Source organism: Balearica regulorum, chromosome 11, assembly GCF_011004875.1.
Source record: "Balearica regulorum gibbericeps isolate bBalReg1 chromosome 11, bBalReg1.pri, whole genome shotgun sequence".
NCBI classification, from domain to species: domain Eukaryota; kingdom Metazoa; phylum Chordata; class Aves; order Gruiformes; family Gruidae; genus Balearica; species Balearica regulorum.
Genome location: NC_046194.1, coordinates 2,098,463 through 2,119,151, shown reverse-complemented (window position 1 = coordinate 2,119,151; position 20,689 = coordinate 2,098,463). Strand labels below are relative to the sequence as shown.

The window sequence follows — 20,689 nt, the reverse complement described above, 5'->3', positions numbered from 1 at the left end:
TTCACCCAATCTCAAACTTTGTGTTCTGGCCCCGACTCCAGGAACGAGAGGTTTTCATTTATAAATGTTTTTATATGGTGTTTTCAGAAGTAACAAAATTAAGGAAGCGATTTATTCCTGATGTCTTCACCTAAAAAGCAACAGCTAAATAATGCTCACAGGCATATCTAAGAAATCCTGTTCACTATATCAAGGATTTAAAAGGCATACAGACTGATCCTAATAAATAAATACAGACTTGAATTATCATAAAGCAGGATTAAATTTCCTGTGCCAATACCTTTTCTGGACACCCTATTTATGAGGAATACAGATACCCGTGTTTAGGGCTGAGAGATTAGTTCATCCTCATGAAGAAAAAATGTGATTTCATGTTTGAAAGCTTAGCTAGCTGTGAAGTAGTAAATCCACAATCTTTCCTAAGCATTCTGGTGTCTGAAGAAAGCCTCCTCTGACAGAAGTAGTGAAGATCAACCTTCTTAGCATTGTCCAATTTTCACTGCTTCGAACAGCTTCCAATTACCAGCCCTAAGACATTAAAAGACTACACTCAGTTTGGAAGAAAAATCAGAATCTTAGTATCTGTGTAACAAACAGATGACTTCACAAGGACTATTTGTACACTATAAAGAATTTTATACGTTCCATTTGAAAAATGCAGTCGCTTCCCTATTCTGAAGGCTAATGGCACTCAAAGTGAATCAGTCAATAAACTGGCAAGAATGTTCTTTGGGTTTTAGCAGGATTAATCTAGTTACATTAGCTAGAAAGATTTGTTAAAGAAAAAAAGCCCTAGTCTGATCAGTTTATTTCATCTAAATTAAATGACAAATGAAACCTAAAATCCTCCATTGAAGACCAGGTCTTGTAGAGTAGAATATCTTGGCCTAACTGCAAGCTATAGTCCTCTAAAACACAGTGCATTTACATCTGAGAAACGTTGTTAGATTTACTCTGCGGCAATCAAAGTCCGACCACGAAGAGGTCAGGGTTTGAACTTAGGGAGCAGAACACGCTCGGTATGAATAACACCACTTTCGGCTTTTAGATTCAGTAGCTGTCAGTTTTGAATTAACAGTCAAGTGTTATCAGAAATTAAGTGTACGACACTTCTCAGATGTGGGATGTCAAGACTAACACTTTCAATCACCAGATAGTTGATTTTTTCCCATTTGCCGCTGCCAGACGAGATGAGAGTCTAACAGTAGTGATGGCTGGGAATGACACCAAGAGGACTATTAACTACCCTCATGTTCTTCTGGGACAGTGACAGATATGGGGATTTACTTTATGGTGGCCTGAAATTAATAAATGATTGACTTGAGAGGTCTTTTAGTATCATAGATTAGAGTCCAACTCGTCAGTTGCTGTAAATGGCTGACGTGCTGTTTGGAACACCAGCAAGTGAGACTCTAATCCTATTTATCTAAAGAAATAACAGGCAATGAAAACAAAAAGTACATCTTAAAACATTTAATCTGTATTTGGTATCTAACTAAGACGTATAACTTTTTACTGAAAGTATTCATTTTACATTCTGATGGTATTAATCAGCATGACGTACAAGCAAGTTTCTTGTAAAGTTTTTGTACCCGTATACTAACATCCTTTGTGTTTTACCTTTAATGACTGCTCACGTTTTACTCTGTGAAGCGCTGTAACTCCCTTAATTATTACAAAGCGACATTTACTGTTCTTAAAGCCTCCATCAATGGACAGCTAAGAGCTAAAACAGCTGCCAGAAGAAATAATTTCTACCTGCACTTGTGTGCCGCACAGCCGCCAAGGAAAACCCCTCACACCACCGCCCTCCCGTCCGTTCCCTTCCAGCCCCACTGCCTTTCTGCCTTCCACCGCAGGCAGACCCGCCGCCGAGGCCCCGGGCAGTGCCGGGCCTGCTGCCCAGAGGAGCCCCCCAGCCCACCACCTCAGGCGGCCCAGCCCGGGCCTCCCCACTCCGCAAGCGGCCCGCCCGGCCAGGCCAGAGCCCGCACAGCCCGGCCCTTCCCCGGCGCTGCCCGCGGCGGCGGAGCTGACAGGCCGCCGGCTGAGGGCGGGCAGAGGGAGCTGAGGGACCTGAGGCGGCGGACAACACCGGCGGCCCCGCGCTCCCGCCCCTGCCCCGTGACCGGCGGGCGGTGCCGCGTGCCCCCGCCCCGCCCTGGCGCGGCTGCGCGTAGCGGGGCACGGTGGCCGGAAGCCGGAACCGCGACAGCACCGAGTGAGGGGTCCAGCGCCGTGCCCCCTCCGCTCCGCTCCCCTCCGCCGGGCCGGCCGGAGCGCCGCGGAGCCGCCCGCCGCCATGTCCAACATGGAGAGTATCCTCGGGGCGCGGGTCTCGTCCGTGCGTCCCCGCTGTGAGGCGGCGCGGAGTCCCCTCGGTCGTCGGCACCGCGGCTGCGACCGCTCCCGGTCACTGTTGGCGAACCGGGGCTGGCGGCGCGGAGGCGGCGGCGCTTCTTTGCGGAGGCCCCGGCGCCTGGCGGCCCTCACGGGCTGTGGGCCGCGGCCTGGGCCGGGCCGAGCTGAGAGCCGGCGCTTCGGGGGCCGGTGCCAGCCGTGGGGCGGGTGGGGGCGGCCTGCGAGGCCTCGCCGCCCGGGCAGGAGCCCCCAAACGCGACAGGGTGCGGTGGGAGGGAGGAAGCGAGTCCCTTCCCTCATCGCTGGGGGAGCGGGGCGGCCGGCGGGGACGGGGCCTGGCCTCGGGGGGGCCGGTGGCAGGAGGAGGGTTTGAGCGGTGGGGTGACCCCGGCAGGAGCTGCGCTTGCCGAATTGGGGGACTGCCCTCCCTGCGCCGGTGGAGAAGGGAACGGGAAGTTGGGTTTCTCTTTCCGAGGCAAGATAGGCTAAACTTAGCTGGGGGGCGAGGAGGGAGAAAGCTCTCCCAGGGCTGCAGTGCACGGAGGGGCAGCCCCGTCCCTGGGGCAGAAAAAGCAATTTGCGGCGTAGAGTAGTGCAAATTGTGCGCCAGGGACGTGTGATGTGCCACACATCCAGTGCTGCGTGTAGACTGGAATGATGTCAGCAAGGCAGACTCGCCAGCTGTCCTCCCAAACAGCGACCGCTGTCAGCTGAGCAAACCCGGCTGTGTTTCCTGCTGTTGAGAAGCCACACGTGGGAAAAACCCCCTGTGGGCAAATTGAAACTTTCGTGGTGTATAAAATTATCTTCAAGCACAGGGGCAAAACAAGCCTTAAAGATTACAGAGGTCTGGGTGCGGTTGAAATGTGCTGGCAGCACCGGGCATTGCCGGTTCTTGTGGTAGGACGGAGGGAGAGCTGGAGCGGGTGACTCTGAGTCACGGTTAATGGTGGAAGTGCGGTTTCACTTGGGCTATGGCACATCGAGAAAGACATTTCAAGGGAGGAGCGAGTATGTGCTCATCATGGGATGTGGAAGAGCTGTGGAGGTGGCGGGGTGAGCTGTTTTGATGTCAAAGGTGAATGCCTCAAGTGAGTAACTGCGGAAGTTATTTCAAAATAAGTTGCTCTGAAATGCTGTTTCAGTGTAATTGTAAATGGGTGATGTCACATTTTACCTGATTAGTCTGGTCTCTGACCTGAAGTATACTTGAATGATCAACCTAAGGGTATTTTCCCATTTGGTAAATTATCTAATCTGTGGCTCGGAGCAGTGCACTTAGTGCTGCTGACAGGGATGGTGACTTGGGTATTAAGGCAGAGAAGTATAAACACAAGCAGCAATTTTAGTGTTACTGGTAGCTACCTTAACAGATACCCTAGATGTACAGGCGTAGCTATTACCTTTTTGCAGCCTGCATGTGATGCCTATAGGCTAGGATAATAAATCCATCAACAGGCTTCTGATGTCTTCTGGTTGCTGTCAGAGCTCTAAGATGCATGGCTGAACTTTAAAGAAAAAAACCCACCCAGTTCTGGAATAATTTATATACTTGAAATATTAAAGAAGCCTCAAGTACCTCATATTGTTCTTCCACTAAACTGTTAAGCATCTTAGTACTTGCTGCATCTTCCTCTTGGGATATCAAAAGGTGGCGTAAAAAAAGCCTATAAAGCCTTGTACTTCCATTTTGTTTGCAAAAGACTGATACTATTTGGAAGCTTTCATTAATGGTATTTTAACAGTATAGTTTTTAATTGTTATTTTTACAGCACATCCTTAATTCTCTGTCAGTAACAGCTTAATGCAAACTATGAAGCCTTGTTGTACTGTCGTCTTAGAGCTTCCAGCTGAAGCAGGACTTGAACTTTTTAAAAAGAAAAGTGTCTCTTGCTCACTTAAATATTCTTTCCCCAAAAGTCAGATGACGGAGCTGCCCGGGACCCCAGAATCGCTCACACAACCCAGGGCTGGGAGGCTGCTCTGTGTAGGAGCTGCATGAGCAATTTAAACCCGAGATCATGTTGTGGCTTGAAAGGACAGCCCTGCCTCCTGGTTTGCACCTGGGCACGGGCAGGCAAGCAGTTTGCTATTACACTGTTAATTTGTCTGTTGTTCCTCAGCGGCTTTTTTTTTTTCCTTTTTGGATGGGGGAGGTTCCAGGCAGGCCAGTAACTGCATTTCCATTTCACTGACTCACAGGACTCTGGGTGTGCGAGTGAAAGTAGCTGTCGGAGTCAGGCTTTCAGTTCCTCTTGGGGGAGGTTTGGTTTGTGTATTTGTCAGTCTGAAGTAGGTTTGATGTTAAATAGAGCCAGTTTGGGATCTGAACTTATTTTTTATGGCCTTATATATTTATAACTCAGATAAGTGGCATTATAATTGTAAAGCAGCTTGGTAGGTCGTCTTATTGTGGGAATTTTAAGGGCTTACTAAATAACATTTTCCAAGTTTTAATATCACTAATGGGGAAACACAGTATACATTAGGTTTGGTAGCACCTCAAACAGGAGAGCTAAATACTACAATGAAAGGATTGATCCTGTTCTTGAACCCTTAACTCGTGCTGTAGAACACCTGTTTAATTTGAAGTTTGCTGCAAAGGAACTCAACAGGAACTCAAAAAAATGTGACAAAGAAGAAAAGGCTGAGAAAGCTAAAATTAAGAAGGTAAGCAGTGAGTCTGAAACAAGCTCTTTAGATCTGGTGTTTACATATTATAGCAGGAAAATATCTGGTGTTTCTACCATTTTTCTGATATGCATGCTAATAATATTGTGATAGATGCTTGTGACTTAAAATCTATGACTATAGATCTTCCAATAATTATTAATAAATGTGAGGATACGTTCTTGTGTATCGTCTTGTACAGCTTGTGGCGTTTGCTTCCTGAGAAGATTGTCTTGTATGTACTTTGTTAGAGACTGTTGTTCTTAAAAATATTTAATGTTAGCATCTTATATTAAAAGGGCTTATGAAAAGGAACTTCAAAATAGTTTTTGAGTCCTTGAAGTAGTAAAGAGAGAGGCTAAATTTATTTTACTGTATTTTTGTCTGTGAGATACAACCATACCAACTGTGTCTGTGCTTGGGTCATGATACTGAAAACACTTTTAGGAATGAGAAAATTATGTTTCTGTAGCTCTGTGAAACCTTCTACGTGAAGTTCATGCTAGATACCTTCCTTGGAAGGAAGTTAGAGGTTCACATCTTGATAAAGTTTGAGAACTATCAGGGGAGGAGGGAGGGTTTTATTTTCGCTTTTAATAGAAAAGATACTGTGATGAATTGATGCTTATTTCAAAAATTAAAAAGGCTATTCAGAAATCATGTTTACAAGAGCAGGGAAGGTTAAAATGCTTTTTTAAATTTTTTTTTTTTTGAAAAGGCAATTCAGAAGGGTAACATGGAAGTCGCACGAATACATGCGGAAAACGCAATCCGCCAGAAGAACCAAGCCATCAATTTCTTGCGCATGAGTGCCAGGGTAGATGCTGTAGCAGCAAGAGTTCAGACTGCAGTGACAATGGGCAAGGCAAGTGTCTTTTCACAAATCTCTTGCAAGGATGAGACCTCTGATTTTCTTAGAAGTGACTTAACTGAAACTTTTCAGCTCATTATTTTGGTTTCAGTGGTAGCCAGTAGTAAATCTGGTACTGGAATCCCCCTGGCAGCTGCTCTTTAGAAACAGACTGCTATCCACTCTGTTTTGTAGCTAGTAACTTCTGTTAGCTGTTATTACTCATGCTCCTAAGGATACAGTGTGTTTTACTGGTTATGCTTAAGATTATTTTTGCAAAGATATTGCTCCCCTTCTAAATACATAAAGTCGTGACATAGGACTTGTGATTCCAGAAATCTTTTTTAGCTCAGGTGATTTTTTTAAGGTACGCTGCTGTACTGCTCTTCAGCCGGAGAGTTTATTCTGCCATGTGATCTGTATACCAAATACATTCCTTTAAGTTAATGCCATATACATCTCAGTTTTTAGTGAGTTTCAGCTCAGAATGCATATTTCGAGTGGTTGAGTTAATTTATAGAATTTGAAGTGGTAGGAGCCTTAAAAAATGTGTGTCCTACTATTTGATAGTGTAGAAGCTCTGTGGGTAGAGATAAGAGAGCTTGGTAAGAAACTGCTCATTTTTCTTTCTTTGAAATAATTTCCTTTACCTCATTTCAGGTAACAAAGTCAATGGCAGGGGTAGTTAAGTCTATGGATGCCACGTTGAAGAGCATGAACTTGGAAAAGGTAAGTGGATACTTAATTTTCTTGGAAGAACACGTCAAAACCAGAAAGGGCAGTGGACACAAGTTTCGAAAAGGGAAATTCCAATCAAGATAAAAAGTTTTGCAGTGAGGCTGGTAGATCCTGGAACAGGCTGCCCACTGTGGTTGTGAAACCCCTGTAAATGGAGACGCTTCAGAACTGGAGTGGAGAGGGCCCTGACCAACCTGCTTGAACTGCAGTGTCTGATCCACTTCAGAGTTGATGCTGGGAGGGCAGGGGGGCAAGCGTCTGATCTCCAAAAGCTACTTGTAGCCTTCATTGTAGTGTGATTCTGGTTTTCCCAATGGAGGCATATTTCTCTTCTGTTATCTGCAGATCATTGATTCGATTCATATTTTTAATAGATATCTGCACTGATGGATAAATTTGAGCATCAGTTTGAAACACTAGATGTTCAGACACAACAGATGGAAGACACTATGAGCAACACTACTACACTAACAACGCCACAAGTAAGAATACTCTGTTATTTTTTTTTTAAAGGTGATTTAAAATTATGTGTCTAAACTGTATGGATATGTCTGTCTTCTTTCTGCCTCCTTTGAGCCATAGCAGCAACTGGAGCCTTTTCACTTTTGCATTGTGCTTCCTTGTGATGACGAGACTATTTCAAATTATAGTCGCAAGTACGGAGGATCACATATATGTATTTTAGTCTATTTCACTCTTATAGCAAGCTTTATTTTATATTACGTCTTGAAAATTTTAACCCTCCTACTGCATACGTGGCATTTTGATGAGTTCTTAATGTCTTAACCAGAAGCCACTGCAGCATTAATTATCAAAGCAGAATATGCTGTGAGAAAATCAATAGCTCTAACTCGCTGATATTAACAAAACGACATTAGTCACCACCAAATTAGTAGTAGTATGTGCAATGGAAAGGTTGTTAATTACCTACTTTCAATTTATGGACATGTGTTTACTAAAATAAATCCTGAAACAATGCTTGACATGGTTCAGAATTCCTAGCACCTGTCCCCTTGTGCAATTCCACAAGGAGCTAAACATGCTTTTCCAACACAAGTTTGTTAGAAAGAGAAATTTACTGGAGGTAGTACTTTGTAAATACAATAAACCTAACCCCAAATCTATTGGAGATGGGCTCTTTTCCATGTTGTGCAAAGCAGTGTTTTAGTAGCTAATAATCAGCACTTGAAATATTCAAGTATGTGTTCGGGGTTTTTTTACAGGTAAGTTTAATTCTTTAGAAGCGTTATTTCGGAAGCTAGAGTCTAGTTAGTGGGATTTTAACAGGCTGAGCACGTCTACTCATTATTTTTGGGTTCATACAGGGCCCTCTGGTGGTTAAGCACAAAAATGTTCTGTAAAGGCATTTACTGTTGAATCAGTTTTATTGACATAATTTCTTTCTCTCAAGATTTAACAGAAGAGGTTGTCATAAACTACAGTGTGGAATAATCAATGTTGGTTTCTTTACTCTAGAACCAAGTGGATATGCTTCTACAGGAAATGGCAGATGAAGCAGGGTAGGTAAAATTTTGAGTGACTATTTCTTGAATAAATCTTGGTTCCAGCAACCCTTCCTGGTTAAATTGAAGGTCAGATACCTGTGTTTTAAATGTGTCTGTCTCTTAGAAGCAGAACAGAATTGCTATTTTCTTTTCACCTCAGGGCATCATTCTTTTAATCGTTAAGTTGCCAGTATTTCATTCTGTTTTCACTCAGAGCTACCGTGAACGTCAGGATGCAAGGATGGTTGTGCCGAAGCCTAAAATCGTGTGTCACTTGTCATGTCAGGATAGCCTTTTATTATTTACTTGGATTCGCTTTAGCATTAGCAATCCTTGCCATGTTTCTCCACATTTTTACTCTTTTTTTTCCCCTTCTTAACACGTTAAAATTTCCTGTAGTTCTGCTCTCACAAGCGAGACATTGTGGAACAGGTCATCGTGACATATTTAAGCCTTTGGGTTGCATTGAAATATTTCAGAGAATTTTGCTTGCTGCCTTGGTGACGCATAAGTTGGAAGTGTCGTTCTGTTTGTTTGAGGATAAATACTCTTGACAAATTTTACAGAAAACTTTTTTTATGAGTGAACTTTTCCCCATTCATACGTATGCCATGTCTGATATACCTCTGTTCAACAGAAATCTTGCTCAGTCCTGATTAAGCAGAATTTATTTAGCTATTGCTAGTTATAATATATGACTTGTCTTCTTGGTAATGAGTCAGATTTACTGATGAAGTTGTCTAATTAGCTGGAGTACAGTGTTCATGGGATGCTGGTGGCCTCGTGCTATCTCAGTATTGCTCTGCTTGCCAATTATTGTGCTTCTTCCTTTAGCCATGTATGCCTGACTCAGGTTTGTTTTGTTTCGTTTTCTCCTATTAGTCTTGATCTGAACATGGAACTACCTCAAGGACAGACAGGTTCTGTTGGTACAAGCGTTGCCTCAGCAGAACAGGTAAACATTAGATTCTACTGAAATAGATGTTTCCTAGAGAAATGTGGTATGAGAATTAATGTTTCATTTGGTCAAAACGGGCTTGTTAAATTGTAATTAGATTTTAGCTGTCCAAAAGAAATAGTGTGTAGTTAAAACAGTTTTGCAATCAAAATGATTTTAAGAACACATCTAGTAAATCCAGAAAGTTTAGATGTTGCAGGTGTATTTTTGCATGTTTATTTCAGAGTTCCAAACAGTTGATTTTCCTACCTACTCCACATTTAATGAATCCAGCCATCTCCTGCAGCATGCACAAGGCATTTGGGGGTTTTTCCCCTTTAATGTGTGAAAGGTCTTACAGGACTAGTGCAAAGGATTCCACGTTTGCTCTAGACTAGATGGATAACTTAGAATTTCTCATGCTTGAGCAGATCCTGATGCCAAAGTTGCACAGATCTTTTGGTCGGTTGCTTTTTCCACTGTAGGGGAATACATCTGAGGGAATAGAAGAGCAGTTAATGTGTGGAGAAGGCTTTAGGGAGCCTCATCTTAACTGACCGACGTTTGGGAAGCCCCAAGTATTCCACATTCTTTGAAAATTCAGTTTGACCTTATACCAGGCCCCTTAAAACAATGAGACATACTGCTGTCTTGCTGTAGCAGTTCAGTTGGATACCAGCCATGGTCAGTCAAGGCTGCATCCAAACAAGGACACAGTTGTGTAAAAGCTGATTTACACTTGCAAAGATGATACGTTAAAAAAAACCAAAACAACAAACCAAACAAAAAACAACCTATCTCTGCTTGCTGTGTCCTGAAACTCCTTCCTAGGTACCCACTGCTGGAGGTGAGGTAGCTGGATAGACCTGTGGTCTCACCAGGTACACCATTCTCGAGGTCGTAATCAAATCTCGCTATGACTTACAAGATAATTTCGTATCATCTGGACACGAGATTGCTTGACCATTGCACAACTTCTCCAAAATTAATTTTCGCATTACTGATAGCTGGTTTCTTTGTGTTTTACAACTCTGCAGGATGAGCTGTCACAGAGACTGGCCCGCCTACGTGATCAAGTATAAGTTAAACAAAGCTGCAGTTCTTTGTACATGCTTTCTGTAACTAACCCTTCACTACACTAAAACGGTGTATACAGTATGGCTTAGGTGTTTGAATATTTGTAATGTAGGGTACTTCACTCCTAGCTTGCTACTCTTTCTAAAATACATTAAGTAACCCAAAAATACCAGCTCTCTAATGTCCTTTTCTGTACATTTTGAAGTTGATATATTTTTTGCAAGCTTTTTTCACAAATCAAGTTGATATTCTAAGTCAGCTAGTAATGTTGGTACATTCTAGCTGAAAGAAAAGCAGAGTGTCATTGATACATATTTTAAATTATGAAGTGATTTTTTTAAATTATGAGAACTGTTTGTGGTTGGAGAACTGATGTATTCAGTTCAGATGATTGTTGTAGATAACTTACACAGCCAAACTTCTGGAACATGCAGAGGTGGACAGCGTGGACTACATGGAAAATACAGTTGTTAAAACAAATAAGTGGACTTCAGTCTGAGTTTTTTAGTCTTTTAAAGCTAGGCTAATCGTGCTGAAATTAGTGGTTTAGCTCAAAAATGAGTTACCAAAAGCTGTTTTCATATAATTGGGAACTTGTACAGTGTCATCACTTTAGTACAGGAGGAATAAAATATATTTTTCAACTCTTTGTCAGTTCTGTTGAATGTTGCAGCTTACTCCTGTTTGATGTCGAGTGCTCTAGCTTCTCCGTGTTGCTTTTTTCTGTGTCCTAGGCTGCAGCCAGTTTTTGCCACTCACCTCTACTCCTACCAACGTAACAGCCAGTTCCTGTGAATAGGGAACTGATTTTTTTTTTTTTTTAGGTTCAGATTGAGAAGCTTTTTATGAAGTAACTGAAGCCTGCTTTTCTCCCTTCCTTCTGGCCCTGTCTTTGCTTTTAATCTAGCCACTTTTTTATACGTAACGGCAAGTCTTGTGATCATACTCCGCGCTTCAGTGTTCTTCCACATACGGAAACCACCGCGGTGCTCTTCCCCAGGTTTGGAGCCTCCTCTGTGCGTCAGGCTCCCAACCTCGAACCAGGATACCCCCTTAGATCAGCTTTTCCTCCTCTGCCCCTCACCGCAGGTGAGTAGTAGACGAGTAGAACGGGCAGGCTGCTAGACGTGTACATCGCTTGTGCTGGATTAAGAACAGCCACTTTATTTTGTAAGGTGTAACGTGGCTCTCTGCAGATAAAATGACGTGATTTGTAATACTGCGGTCTTACAGAGCGACTAGTTTGTTTTAGTGATCCCTTTATATTTCTGCACAGTAAGAGAATCTGCTGGCTGCTTTCAGTAGCTTCAAACTCTTGCTGCAGTTGTGAACTAAAGAAACGGTTGTAGATGTTTGCAGCTGAGATGTGTTTGTGATAGTGATGTTAAAATTATGGCTCAGTTTTTTGTTTTATGTTTGTAGGGATGAGGGGAAGTGTGAAGCACTAGGCTTAGAATTAGTTCTTAATTCACTGGTGTTCAGGATCATGTGGGTTTTTCAGTGTTGGGGAAATACTTGAGTAAAAAAACTACTTAGTTTTTCTTACAGTCAAGTAGGATTTTTTTCTAAATGAAAACATGCAAAAAGGAGGAAACGTTTCAGGGCAGTTTCAAACTGTATTTTGAATGTGTTATTCAAATCACTTTGAAGGTTTAGCAGGATGTTATATACTGAAGTACTCAATGCTACTGTAAAAATAAGATAGGAGAAGAAGATAGACAAAACAACCAAAAATGTTGTGGAATTATGTATCTCACTGGCAGCCTAAACAAAACTTGTTTAAAATGTGTCGTTTCACTTGTTTACACTTATTTTCGATGCAGCTTTCTTATAAACACCTTGAATGTTCCTCCTGTAAATGGGAGAAGTTGGAAGGTGTTTAAAAACCATGTGCTCACATCTATACTCTTGGTACAATCCTTTCAAACTATTAATAAAACATCTTAGGAAAGGGACTATACACAACTAGTTCGTTCTCCCTAGCTCCTTCTGAACAACCTCACAAAACCATCACGGTAAATCTATGCAACCAGGTTACCCGCGACGGTGGTAACGGCATGTGTGTGCCTTTGCCTTGCTGAACTTTATTTTTTTGATATTCAGTTACTTCATATCTCATGATAGGGTTGGAAAGTTGCTGTTGTGTAATAAATCCACGTCTGAGTTTTACTTTGGGGTTGCTTGTTGACGGAGCTGTACCAGGTACTACTGAGGAGTTCGGTGTCCGCTATTAGATGAGTTCAGCTAGCTTGCTGGGTTATTGTAACGTTAAAGATCCCGCTGCTTTTAGGCTCTTCCTGGCCATTCCTAAAGTATTTGTGGGGTAGACGGCAATTCTGAGATCCCGTGTGTTTGATTTTCTGAGCGTGTTGCCTTGCTGTGAGCCTTGGGGCTTTGGAGGAATTTAAAAATAAGGGGAGATGAGGCTGATCACATTGCTGCAAGGTAAATGTTAAATAAGCTTTGTTATCTTACTGGCTATACACCGCCTGGTCATGGTTTTGATCTTAGCCCAGGCTTGCTAATTCCAGTACTGGAATAGGTTTTGGTTTTTGGTTTTTTTTTTTTTTTTTTTAAAGGATCAACAAGGAAACATAAAGGCTTGACTGACATAATTACGGTTAGCTCTGCGGGACTGTGATGCAAAGAGGTAGGCAGGCTTAGCTGGCTTGGGGAAGAAGCGCGTGTTCGAAACAATGAAGTTTTGCCCCGCTGGCTTCACTCGGAGAACTGTGGTGGATTTGAAGGGGTTTTGTGCTGGTTGCTTCTGTCTATAGATCTCCTGCCCTCTCCTGGGGAAAGTGATGTCTTTTCTCTTTAGAAGCACTTGTGTGTGAGCGCTGGCGTTCAGAGCGCTTTAACAGTTACATTTTTAATGTATATATTTTTCTCAAGTCTTTTGGAAATGCTTAAAACTGCAAGTTACTCTTAGAGCAATATTTGAGTGTCGTATCCTTCCTCCGTTCAGGCTCTCCTCAAAACATTCGCTCCTTTTGAGCAGCTCTGGCTCCTCACTCCGACGTTGCCGATGTTTTTTGTAAGCTGACTGTATATCTCTGTAGAAGTTCATTTCATGTTAAATAATTGTATGGGCTTTTATGTAACCTTGTTACCAGATAATATTTCAATATTTATGCTTATGAGCAGGCACATCTGCAGTGAAACATTGCTTGAAATGTTGCGAGATGGTTTTGCTCCATGGTTTGGTTTTTTTTTCCTTTAGTTACTAAAACTGCTAGTGTGTAGTAGCATCAGTCTTCATTCAGTTGAACTCCGAAACTGAAAGCCATGAAGAGCTTCAGATGAAAGGAGAGGAAGGGAAAAGAAGAACAAGAACTTTGACTTTCTCGATTGCAATGAGATAAAATGATCAAGTTGCCTTTGTGGAGATCCTCAGAGCCAAAAAAACAGTGAAATTTTGTTAAATATAATCAGTTACTGTGTACAGAAATAAATTCTGAAGCTGGTGACGTGTATAGAGAAGAAAATAATTTTTTGTAGCTCTGGTAGAGTTCATTTGGAAAACTGCTTTACTTGTATGGGACAATTTGTAAATGTAACTGCAAGTGGTAAATAAAAATTGTACAGACAGCTTGTTTCAGTGTGTTCCTGGGGTAGGTGGCTCTTTGCTGGCGGGGCTCGGCACATGTCGGGATGTCATCTTCCTGGGAGAAGATAATCAGAAAATTAAATCTTTATGGAGGCAAAATAAGAAGAAAGTGAAGTGGGTAGTATTGAGAAAGATTTGGGACAATGGTTTAGGGAGTAATTAAGTATAGCAAAATAAAGTATAATCAAATTAATATATTTTTTTAAAATGTTTAGCCTGGTGTGGAGTGTGTCCCTCATGCTTACACATCTGAGGTGGTTTTCTGTCCTCGCCATGTGTAGGAAGGGGTCATGTGGAAAGCTGGCAGGAGATGCTCAGGGTTGGAGTTTGTCCTCCCCAGAGCCAAAACCCGCGTGTGTTTTCCCTTCGGCTCCCGTTTGGGAGCCAGCAGAGGGAGCCCCGGGCTTTGCGTTTGCGTAGGTCCTACAGAAATTACTATTTTTTTTTAATTCTTAGAGGACTTTGGCAGAGTCATCACTGCCTGGTTTAAGGAACTGGCTCTCCTGGGGAACTTTTTGTTTCTGGGCAGTGTCCGATCTCGGTAGGACGTGCCCGTATCAGAATTTGCTCCTCGCCTAAAGGCTGCTCTCTTGCACAGAATACAACCTGGAAACGCGTTGCACGGGGCTGTCAGCTAATTTGTGTCATCATCTAACCATCCTCGCTAAACGCGCTTCAAAACGTTTCTTTGCTGTCTCCAGGCGTTGATGTGGGACTTGGAGATCTACTGTTAGGAGCGTGATAGTGAATAACTTTGTGCTTAAAACTTGTTTAAACTGTTTAATTTTTAGGTAAGTTCTCTTGGGTTTCCTTAGTCGTCGTGGTGTTCTTGGTTTTGTCCTGTGACGATACTTCTATTTTATACAGAAGGAAGCATGCACTGTGTGCTGATGGAAAATGTATTTTAATAGAAAATTTTGGTTTATTAGAGGTGTTCCCCACGCTGAGATTTGATTTGATGAAGGACTGACTCTGGTTTCAGGCTTCTCTCTGTCCGTGTAGTGCGTTGCGTTTTCTGGCTTTAGCATCCGCACTCATCGATGGCAAAGGCCTGCTTTGAACTAACGGCAGCGTACTGCTCAGCGCTTTTTTTTTTTTTTCTTTTGTCCAACAATATTTTTCCAATGAAATCCCAAGAAGGGTCAGTGGCCTTACTTGTATCGGAAGCAGCTCTCTTCGTTACCATTCCAATAAAGGAAAAGACCGATGCGAACAATCTGTAACTAATTTCAAGTGCCAACTGAGCCTTTTTAACTTGGAAGAAGATGCAGTAAGTGAGTCTTACAGGCTTTCGCTTGACCTTTACTACTCTTTATTAAGAAAGTCATGCTGAAGCAGCTGTGATACGCACTTCAAGATAGGAAATCAATGGGCCGTGGGATCCCAGCTCTTTCCAGTTCTATGGAAAGTTTTCCCGTGCCTTCCAGCGGTGCCAGATGCCGTGAGACACAGCCAGAACCAGCCCGTCCCGCAGCAGACAGGCTGCTTGCAAGCTCTTACCTAGACAAGGGTGATTTTGGAGGATAAAAGTCCTAAAGTATCACACATTTCTAATCCAAACGACGATTTGCTGTCGCGATGAGGTGTGCATATTGCTTAGGATATTCTACACTTGGTGAGTCTGAGACGATCTTTTTGTGAAAGTCAAAAGATAATAATCAGCTTAATTTGATTTCCCTACTATCTGATTCATAATTCTTTATTGCAATCGATTTCTGTCAAAATGAGCTGTCAGGGACAGTAAAACATTTTTAAAACTTCCTTTAAACACACTAATTTTTAAATTTATTTTACTCTTCTTTTTCCTTAGAAGATTAGTTTAACAGAATCCCGGAGTCTCTATCCAAGATATTTCAGTTGGTTCTTATCGCAGTCAGAACTTAGTTTCTCTTGCTGCGAAAAAAAATATTGGAACCATTCAGCTCCATTACGGTTGCCGGTGATTTTCAGTTCCAGGTTCCAGCACGAAGCCCCAGCGTTTGACTTGACATCCGTAGGAGAAGCAGGCAGTCCCGTTCAGAGCGTTGCAAATTAGTTCCAGTCTCCAAGAAACTGCCGTAACTAATTGGTATGACCTGGAAGTGGATAAAGTCCATAACAGTAAGATCAACTTTTCCTCTAGTAATTTGACAAATAGAAGCTTTTTTTAAAGCCCCGTGTAGGCTGCATACCCCATTTGTTCTTCTGTGACGGACATCGTTTCCGCATTGAAGTGATAATGATTTTCCAGATTTCTGCTGATTTCTATAGCAGGTGCCCTAATTTATTAATGGCAGAAGGAGGGAGAGATTCAACAGCAACAAAAAACCACAAAAAAAAAAGATTCCTGGCAGCAACCGTGTATCAAAGCCGTTGCTTATCCAGTTACGCTGCTGTAAGTATTTGACCATCGCTTAAAAACTTGATATCCCTATACACAATGTTGTATATGTCTGACAACCTCTTCTGCAGAGATCATTCTGTTTGTAAAGATAGCAGAAGTATCGGTGTAAACGAGTGGTAATTATTATGTTTAACAATGGCACTGCTTTTCATCCAAATATTTAAAAAATACACTGTATGTACTGTATGGTAAAGATTAATACTTACCAAACCCTGGGTTGTGTATAGAACCTTTAAAGCGGCAAATATAGAATATCCTGGGTTCTCTTTCAAGTGTAATGCTTTTGTTGCAGTTTTACAACTTCAATTAGCCTGTAGTTAGCGGATTAAATAGACCAGCTATTCCCAAGCTCTTCGTAAAGGTTTATGGTGATGTTTGGGAGATCTGGATGCTTTCTCAGGAGATTCTGTACCAAACCGCACAAGCATTCCTCCTCCTGCCTACAAAAGATGTGCAGGAAGGCCGGTGGTGTGCGGAGGCGCTGGATCTCATTTATTTTCTACAACCACACGGCACTCAGGAAATCTCGGTGTTTGCGTGGGGTTCGACTCTTGCAGAGCAAGTCGATGAAACAGGACCTGTGCGATGGAAGCTATTATAAACTCCGCGCCGGTGCCTAGTTAACTCTGTAGGAATAATCATAGGTAGTCCCCGTAAGTAAATACGTGCCGGTTTCTGTACGGGCAGCGGTTTGGGGAGTGAGTTTGTGCACCTCTGCTCCCAGCCCCTTCCGAGCCTGCATCCCAGCGACCGCAGCGGGCTCCGGACTGGTCTCCCCGTGAGCATCAACCCACCGGCAGCGAGTCACGAGAGCCCGGTCTCCTGTTTGTTTGTGCTCTAATGGGATGTGAACCCTGGTCTTCAAGGGTGAAGGGTTGAGGGATGTGTGTCTTGTTTACCTGCGCTTTTCAGATAATGTTTTCCTTTAATCTATTAAGCAGACACACCATTTTGTCCCATGGCGTACAACGGGATCACTAACGATGCGCTTAATTACTACCAAACCGCGTACGAGTGAGGGATGCCAGCGGAGGAGGAGAGTCAAAGCCCGGTTTGTCAGCCAGGAGGAATCCGGCCAGGCTTCCCCCACGCCCAGCGTTTAATAGAAACATCTTTCTACGAGAGCGCCGCAACGTCTGATTTATACGCGCCTTCAGTGATGGGATAAAGTCGTATTGGATGGCTTTCACAGGAACTTTGATGGCTAAGGGGAAACGAGGTATTTACAAGTAGGAATGAGGAGATCCCAAGCTAGCAATGGATCTGAAAATCCAAATGTGATTCTTTTGAAAGTTATTAAAAAAAGCCCGACCAAACCCTATAGATGCACGGAATTAATTCAACCATTGTAGCCGCTGCTGCCTTTCAACACTTTTGAGGGTTTTTTCTTACTGAAGCTATTACATTTAGACATTTGCGTGTCGTTGCATACCAAGGGCGGCATTTGGACTTAATTTTTGGCTCTGCTGCAGAACTATTGTATACATTAATCAGCCAAGGTATATGGCTCGCTCACATGCTACGCCGGGGCTGGTTCGCAGACACAATAGGATGGAGAAGATAGAGCAACACAGCTGCTAAACATATTTAACGTCGAGTAGTTAGTCACACTTCTGGAGTTTTAATTGAATTACCTTTGACAGTGAACAGCAAACCTGGTGGGTGATCTACTAAACTGAACTGATGAATGGGCTCCCGAAAATCAATTAGCATCTAGGGCTGTGAGCATGAACACATCCTGCCGCTCTGCAGGGACCGGCGCGGGATCAGAATGACAGCAGCAAATGTGAGACAAAGTGAAAGCATGCATCTCCTGCCGCTGCTGACCTCTGCTACCCACATGAAAGAAAAACAGGAGTCTAACAGGAGCTGAAAGAATCCGACAGTAAATCATTTAAGGTCTGTTTTGCAGAACTGATATAGGATGCTTCTAAACAGCTTGATTAATGCTGGGCTGTATATTAAAAGCAAGACGCGGCGGAGCGAGGAGGCTACTGCCGAGCACCAGCTCCGCATCGATGCGCCAAGCTGTAGCAAATACTATCGCTTTGCTTCGTTATTTTTCAGATGTTCAAGGTAGTTGGTAGCCGAGAGGAATTAGTTATCTTCTTTGCTTGTGCCACAGCGATACGGTCCTGTCCGTAGCCGCAGAGAAGCCCCCAGTCTTTTGGATGGTTGGTTGTTATCTGAATAATCAACGGATGGCAAAATGCAGGCTGGAGGTTCCTCTGACCTTTGCCTCGTCGCAACCTGACTCTGTGCACGTTCAGCTGGAGCATGTAATGAGCTACAGATGCGACAGATAGGGTAATTGAACGCACACAAATATTCGAGGGACTTTTGGGTTGTGACAAACTGATGAAGGCAGAAAACTCTTGATTGGGGCCGCTGCCTTTGGGTTTGGGGGTGGGTGGAAAGGGGGGAGGAAGAGGCGCACGCAGCGCATTAGCCTGCCTTTCTTTCACCCTGTTTTGCCGGAGGACCAGATAAGCGCTTCCTCAGGAGTAAGTCTGGCCAAAGGCTTGATTTACTTGGTTTGCGTATCAGCTTCAGTGAAGACTCAGTTTGGACTATACCACATGTGAATTTTCTTTTCTTTTATTCCTGAAATTAAAAGAAAATGTGTTGAGTTCATCTGACACCCATACTGAAACCTGCCCAACAGCCCTTGCAGGCATGCCGTGGGAGGCTGGGGTTTAACACCCCGCTTTCCCTGGGCAGGGGGTTCCCCCCCCCCCCCCGTATCCACCTTCCCAGGCTGGTGCCCTGGGTACCACCTTACGGGATGCTCTGAAGTCCATGTGGGGCACAGCGGGGTTTTGCTTTCCTCGACTTCATAAGAGGATAGCATGGACAGCAGTCTCTTATTTTTAACAGAAATAGTATTAAATAGTACTTTTAAAGGAAAACTTGTCTGGGGTGAGCCAGGCAGTGCCGGTGGAGGTGAGTCCATGCAGTTGCTGCAGGTAAACAGGAGTGCTGAGCTGGTGCTGTGTCCTCAGCCAAATCTTCATCGACTCACCCCGCATTTCCTGCGGATCTGGGAGCCTGTCCGGCATTGTTAGCTTCCTGCAGAGTTGAAGTCATCCCTTCCCTCAAGGTAGACGTCACCTTGCAGCACCGACACGTTGCTCTGGGGAGGGACGAAGCCAACAGGTCTCACTTGATACTTACCAAGGGTGAGAGCATGGACGTGCCGTCAGGAGGACGCCGTTCTGGCTGAAGGTCGTCTTGGGCAGCCCCAGGTCTGCATGGCAGCAGTACATCTCACCCGAGACTGCAATTCCCAGCAGCCTCAGCCTGGTCTTAATCAGGTTGGATTGAAACCGGCTGGAAGGCTCCTATCATCTCCTAACGGGCAAAACCTCATCTAAATCCCCGGGGTTGTGCAGCAAGAAGGTGCAGTGCCATCGCCACGGTGAACGAATGCGGGCATGGGCACCACGCTGACCTCGTACAGAGAAGTAATTCCCAGCAGAGACGCTGGGGTGGGAAGCGATCTGCCCTCGCCTTGCACGGAGGGTCCTGATCTCCTGGGAGACATCCGACTGCACTGTCCCACAGCTACGGGTGCCTTCCGTGCCTCCCGGCTGAGCTGAAGATCTCTTGTGAGACTTTGCACGTCTTATATCTGGCTGTAGCGTTGGGAGAAGAGCATGGTGTTTGGGTCAGACCTGGCAAATCCTGAGCCGGGGAGATGAGAGGAGATGGGACGAGCGCCATCGCGCTGCTCAGGTGCAAGTCCTGGAGCAAGGCCAGGCTGACTCCGAGCGCTTCGTGACTGTTTTGCAAATGCGACTTTATTTTTTCCCTGTAAAGCACCAAAAAAAAAAAAAAAAAAAGAGGGTGAGATGCAACACGCGCTGACGCTCCGGTCTGAAGTTCTATATAAATTACGTTGCGCACAACACAAGCGTATTTGTTAATTTAATTAATTTATAAACAAGGGCCTACTGCCCATGCAGAACTGCCCAGACAGTCCCGCGCTGTGTCTGGAGCTCCTTCTGCTCCCCATCCTTTCCTCCTCTCCTCCTTTTGGAGCGGCCCCCAGGTTTCCCTCTGAAGCCCGGCTGCTGGGTCGGCTCCTGCGCAGCCCGAGACGCCGCCGTGCTGACAGCCGTGCTGCAGAGCTCGACTTCAGACGCACCATTTTGTGGCCCGTCCAAGTATTTGGCTTCAAGAGGAGTACGCGGGAAGAGAGCTCCGAACACCCGGCTCAATCCCCTCAAGAAGATTTCATGCGTTTTCAAATGGTATCCCTCTTGATTTGGAAAACAAAAAGCAAGGAAGAGACAACAGCTAAAAACCTTCCCAGTGCACAAAGTGAGAAATGTGGCTTTAATTTAGACAACTAATCGCTTCCAGCTGAACCAGCCATTAAAAACAGTTGAAGAATTACAATGTAAATAGATTAATGCAGACAAAGCAACATGTGCGCTATTCCATGTCTTCTTGTTACCTACAAAATACTTGGGCAGTGACACACTGTTAGTCTAAGCCACTTGTTAGGTTCTGCGCTAATCAGCTAAAATTAAATAAACATGACTGATAAAAATGA

General features: G+C 43.9%; 1 protein-coding gene and 1 long non-coding RNA gene across 3 annotated transcripts; both read left to right on the top strand.

The window, feature by feature from the left end:
* Positions 1-2,158: 2,158 nt before the first annotated feature.
* On the top strand, positions 2,159-13,729 carry CHMP1B (charged multivesicular body protein 1B). 2 transcript variants are annotated; one of them, XR_012837211.1, is made up of 9 exons: positions 2,160-2,318; positions 4,934-5,031; positions 5,750-5,896; positions 6,542-6,610; positions 6,994-7,101; positions 8,096-8,139; positions 9,007-9,079; positions 10,099-11,227; positions 13,362-13,729. XR_012837211.1 is itself a non-coding variant. In XM_075763027.1 (8 exons), exons 1-8 carry the CDS (start codon positions 2,303-2,305, stop codon positions 10,141-10,143), a joined length of 600 nt encoding a protein of 199 aa, XP_075619142.1. In that variant the 5' UTR covers positions 2,159-2,302; the 3' UTR covers positions 10,144-13,729. The 2 variants fall into 2 exon arrangements, 1 of the variants encoding a protein (XP_075619142.1); XM_075763027.1 differs by having other exon boundaries at positions 2,159-2,318; positions 10,099-13,729.
* A 1,673-nt stretch (positions 13,730-15,402) lies between these two features.
* On the top strand, positions 15,403-20,689 carry LOC142603315 (uncharacterized). Its single transcript, XR_012837210.1, has 2 exons — positions 15,403-16,122; positions 17,073-20,689. It is a non-coding gene; the product is annotated as an uncharacterized LOC142603315 (long non-coding RNA).

Coding starts and splice junctions, on each gene's coding strand:
- CHMP1B (XM_075763027.1), top strand. Junction 6,611..6,993: donor AGAGCATGAACTTGGAAAAG/GTAAGTGGATAC, acceptor TATTTTTAATAG/ATATCTGCACTGATGGATAA. Junction 9,080..10,098: donor GCGTTGCCTCAGCAGAACAG/GTAAACATTAGA, acceptor ACAACTCTGCAG/GATGAGCTGTCACAGAGACT.